The 5,168-nt window shown below is 37.2% G+C and overlaps 1 protein-coding gene across 1 annotated transcript; it reads right to left on the bottom strand.

Moving 5' to 3' along the window:
* Window positions 1-938: 938 nt before the first annotated feature.
* On the bottom strand, window positions 939-4,953 carry LOC107647831 (uncharacterized). The gene is made up of 2 exons (XM_016351877.3): window positions 1,625-4,953; window positions 939-1,537 (listed from the first exon to the last, which is right to left on the bottom strand). The coding sequence occupies exons 1-2, from the start codon at window positions 4,923-4,925 to the stop codon at window positions 1,155-1,157; spliced, it is 3,684 nt and encodes a 1,227-aa protein (XP_016207363.1). The 5' UTR covers window positions 4,926-4,953; the 3' UTR covers window positions 939-1,154.
* Window positions 4,954-5,168: the final 215 nt, after the last annotated feature.

Genomic DNA, 5,168 nt, shown 5'->3' with positions numbered 1-5,168 from the left:
CAAGTAAAACAGAGTTTCAAACTAATAATTATGATCTAGTTCTTCGCGGCTACCCTAACCATGGCCACATACAAAAAATATTTCCAAATGGGATTGCACAGAATTAAATACAACAGAACTAACCTCAAAGTCGGCTGCCCCAATGTAATGCGATGTCTCGTTCAGCCTGTTGATATCTCCGTCAACAGGCTTTATCTCGTTTATAGTGTAAACGAGATAAGCATGCACGTATCTTGTTTACAGTGTATATCTCGTTTACAGTGTAAACGAGATAAGAAAAGGTATTTATTTCAATAAATATTTTTTAAAAGATTTATTTCAATAATTATTATAATTATTTTATTTATTAAAATAAAAAATCCAATTTTTTTGTTTAAATACACACTGTATTTGATTTTTTTTATAGGTTAACCACAGAACCAAAAATATCGTATAGTATTATTTTCAATTTATATTATTATCTCATGTGATTTTTTTACTCCTTTGTAATGAAGTGTTGAGAGATCAAAGAATATAACCACCTAGCTATAGGTCCTATCAACTTGAGAAAATTATATTCATCTAATGACATTTAGTGGTGCTACTAATTATTCACGAGATAAAATTTGTGGTCGAATAATGAACCATATATTGACTCCAAACGCATGAGATGATGGGTAAGATGAAAAACAAAAAGGAAGTGGATTCTTGAGTAGGCCACCTGAAAGCTGAAACTATTTTCCATAATTTACTACTCCTAACAAAGTTGGCACTAACCTTCTACTTTTAATGTGAGTGGTCAAAATTATGAATAACAAAGAACATAAATGCCTTGCTAAATTCAATGGCAATTTGATGGCAATAATGTAAGTTTATTATATAATATCTATATCTATGTATGGAATTATGAGTTTATGACTAAGAGATTGTATTGTCGAAATTTTCATCTGCCCCTGGAGTACACATGGAAAATTTCTGTTTTATTTTGGACAGTTCATACATACATGTATACAACAAGTCAACAATTACAATGTGATTGACTCCAACAACTATAAGCCCAGAAATACATAATGATAAAAACAAGTAATTAAAAAAAGAGAAATAAAAGTTGTATGCTAAATAATCCTATAATTACAAGGCAAAATATATACTTACAAAACTTGTTTCATGCAAGACTAGTTATTATTTTTGAAACCTGTAAGCTTGCTCATTGTTATCATCTCAAATGGCTCCAAAAGACAAGCCTGTGTAGTAGCTGATAGCTCTTGTGCGACAGAACGCATTGTGGGTCTGGACTCTGGAACCAAACGTGTGCATGCCAAAGCTGTGGTCACTGTGAACACCACTGCCTCAGCTAATTGCCCTGTTGGAGGTGGCAGCCTCTGGTCTAACACATCCCTCAGAAGCACCTGTGAATCTTCCATGGATGACAAGGACATGTTTGAGGATAGAATTGTCAAGAGTTCTCCAGGGTGTTTTCCCATTATTATCTCCAACACCACCACTCCGAAACTATACACATCACACTTGTCAGTGACCCTCATTGTTTGGGCTAGTTCTGCAAATTACACATTTTGTTAATGACCTTTCAACACATATAAAAAATTGAAATTGGTTGTAGTGTATAGTAGTAATGCATACATACCTGGAGCCATGTAGCCATAAGAACCAGCCACTGAGGTCCAAGTTGAAGCGTCAGAGCTTAAAAGCTTTGCAGTGCCGAAATCCGCAAGACGAGGTTCAAAGTCCAAGTCCAATAGTATGTTATTCATTGTTACATCTCTGTGCACAACTGGCGGATAGCAATCAGTGTGTAAGTAGGCAAGTGCATGTGCTATTCCCTGCACAATTTTCATCCTCTTGTTCCAGCTTAGCTCCAATATTCCTTCCTCTCCATACAGCACTTTTCGCAAGCTTCCTTTCTCAACATATTCGTAAACCAAGAACATCTGTTTCCTCCTTGAGCAAAAACCATATAGCTTGATTATGTTGCGGTGTCTCACACCTGTCAGTGTTCTTATCTCGTTCTCAAAGCTCTGGCGGTTTACTGGTGAAATGTCAATAGAGTCCGAGATATTGAGTCTTTTGACAGCAACAACTTGACCTGTAGGTAATTCTGCTTTGTAAACACTTCCAAATCCTCCCTTTCCAATGCAATACCTATCATTGAAGTCATCAGTGGCCTTGGCAAGTTCAGAGAATGTGAATTGTCCATCCCTTCCCCACACAATGCTAAGAGCTTTATCACTAGTTTGAGTGCTTTCGGACTCTTCGTCATTGAGTTTGGGGTGTTGTCGCCATACAAGGATTGCAACACATATCACTCCCAATAGTAATCCACAAATTGGTATAAGAACACCAAGAAGGACCCTTTTGTCAACTCCTCCAGATTTGTTTCTGTTTGTAATGCATGGATGTAAACCTTTTACCTCACCACACAAACCTGGGTTTCCTTCATATTTAGCATTTGCTGTTTGGAAAATACCATCAGTTGGGATTGGACCAGTCAAGTTATTGTAAGAAAAGTCAACGGAATCAAGGCTGAGCATGTTGACCAAAGATTCTGGGATTCGGCTAGATAAATAGTTGTGTGAGACATTGAGAACCTCCAATTTTGCAAGCTTTTCAAGGTTCTGAGGAATTTCTCCTGTAAGAGAGTTGCTGCTGAGATCCAAGAGGATCTGGAGTGATAACAGATTGCCAAGTTCAGATGGTATCTCCCCTGATTGATTATTATGGCTTAAATTCAGGCTTACTAATTTTTGAAGATTACCAAGCTCTTTAGGAATGCTTCCAATAAAATTGTTGTCGGAAAAATCAAGAAAATTAAGATTAGCCAAACTGCCAATACTTTGAGGAACTTCTCCAGACATATGATTCTTGCTCATGTTGAACATAAAGAGCTTGGTTAGTTTTCCCATTTCAGGTGGGATATTGCCTGTGAATTCATTGGCGTCCAAACGCAGATATGCCAGTTCACTCAGCTTACTCAACTCGGAGGGGATTGTTCCTGAAAGTTTATTTTTACTCATTTCCATCCTGGTCAGGTTGACACATTCACCCCACTTTGGAGATAGCTCACCAACAAGACGATTTTCACTGAGTGAGATAAAATCAAGACTTGGATAAACCCCAAATGCTTCTGTTATGTTATCAGAGAATTGATTAACATCAAGCCGAAGTTTAACTAGTCTTGAACAATTTCTCAAAGACTTTGGCAAAGATCCTGAAAAACTGTTGTTATTGGCTGCCAAAATAGTTAACACAGTACCATTACACAAGTCAGGTGGCAATTCTCCTGAGAAACTGTTGTTTGAAAGGTAGATTGTATCCAAATTAGGACTATACTTTCCAAATTCTTGAGTAATGTTACCCGAGAATTTATTGCTAAACACAGAAAAATGCACTAGAGCAGGCAGTTGAGCTATCGTATCTGGTAACTCTCCACTTAATTTGTTGTTGTTGACATCAAAATATTGTAGTGATTTTAAGTTTCCAATATCCTTGGGAATAGTCCCTGATAACTCATTGAAGAAAAGGTTCAAGATTGTAATATTTGTAAGATTCCAAATAGTTAGAGGAATCTTACCAGAGAAATGGTTGTCTGAAAGGTCTAATTGTATCATTTCCTTCAGGTTTCCAATCTCCACAGGTATTGGACCTGACATTGTGTTATTGTACAAGAAAAGGTAATTGATTTTTGTGAGCAAGCCAATTTCTGGAGGAACTCTTCCCGTTAAATTATTGTTTTGGAGTTGCAGAGATGTCAACTCGATCCAGTTTGAGATCAATGAAGCAGAAATTTGACCAGAAAAAGAATTTTCAGATAATCCCAATTGTAAAAGTTTGGTCAGATTGGATAATGATAAAGGTAAAGAACCAGTCAAAGTATTGCCTGCTAAAGCAAGAAAAGTTAGATTGCTGCATAGGCCAAGTTCAAAAGGGATTGAAGAATTCAAAAAGTTGGTGCTAAGATCAAGATGCTGGAGTTCTTTGAGTTGGCCTAAGGATGCAGGGATTGCCCCATGGGCTGAAATGTTATTCAATTCAAGAAACTGAAGGCCGGATATCAATACTATGTTTTCCGGAATAGGACCAGTAAACACGTTGTTTCCCATTCGAAGTTCTTTGAGATTTGAGAGCTTGGACAAATTGGGTGATAGTGGTCCTTGCATACCACAGTTTGTGAGGTTAAGGTACTCAAGCTTGCTCAAATTGGTGAACATGGATTCTGGTATTGTGGCATTGAAAGTATTTTGGGAGAGGTCAAGGAAAGTTAAGTTGTGGCACTTGAGCACAAAACTTGGAAATTCAGGGGTGAATGAATTGAAATCCAAGTCAAGGTGTGTTAGTGAAGGCAAGCATGAATATTGAGACCAGTTTCGAGATTCAAAGTAGTTTGATCCAAAGTCAAGGTACCATACCTTGGGGAGACTTGTGAGATGATAGGGAATGGTGCCAATGAAATTGTTGTTGTGAAAACTGAGATATTGAAGTTCCTTTAACTGGCCTAGCTCTGAAGGCAAAGTGTCTCCAAAAACATTGTTTCCCAAGTCTAAGAAAGTGAGCTTGGAGAGTCTTCCAATGGAAGATGGCAATGATCCACTGAAGTTGTTGCCGTTGAGGTTGAAATAAGTGAGGTTTGGAAGAGAAGAAAAAGCCAAGGCATCAAGAGTACCATTGAGGTAGAAATCAGAGAGGTTTATTTGGGTGATTGTTGTGTTTGTTTTGTCACAAAGAATGGCTTCCCAACTGCAAAGTTTGTCAAAGTTGTTGAGTGACCATGATTTGAGTGAAGAAGGAAGAGGAAGGGATAGAGTATTTTTCCATTTAACAAGTTCTTGTGCTTCTGTTATTGGGGATGCTGCGACTGAGGTATTTAATGTAAGTAGAGATACAAGAAATACCAGAAAGACAATAGAACGTGTTTTATGGAAGGTTGTCATGTCTAACAACCAAGTAAAATGCAAAGCTTTCTCACGGTGTTAAGGATGGTTCCTTCTTATATATAGTTGGCGTATGAAATTTGTTAGTGCCGGTCAAAGTGAAATGTTTCTTGAAAGAGATCTGTATATGAATAACAGGGCCTTTGTAATAAATTAAACTACTAAAATTGATTGAAAGAAAGTGAGTTCCTGTTTTTTGTATATAATAAATATAAATATATGGTCCATCATATGTGGGTTGTT

Source organism: Arachis ipaensis, chromosome B6 (assembly GCF_059453495.1).
Source record: "Arachis ipaensis isolate K30076 ecotype BB chromosome B6, ASM5945349v1, whole genome shotgun sequence".
Classification (NCBI taxonomy): domain Eukaryota; kingdom Viridiplantae; phylum Streptophyta; class Magnoliopsida; order Fabales; family Fabaceae; genus Arachis; species Arachis ipaensis.
This window is presented reverse-complemented; position numbering and strand designations above follow the sequence as displayed.

Bases quoted from the DNA above. Each gene is read 5' to 3' on its own strand.
- LOC107647831 (XM_016351877.3), bottom strand. From the start codon at position 4,925: ATGACAACCTTCCATAAAACACGTTCTATTGTCTTTCTGGTATTTCTT. The intron at 1,538-1,624 runs GTATGTATGCAT...TGTAATTTGCAG, and splicing joins TTATGGCTACATGGCTCCAG to AACTAGCCCAAACAATGAGG.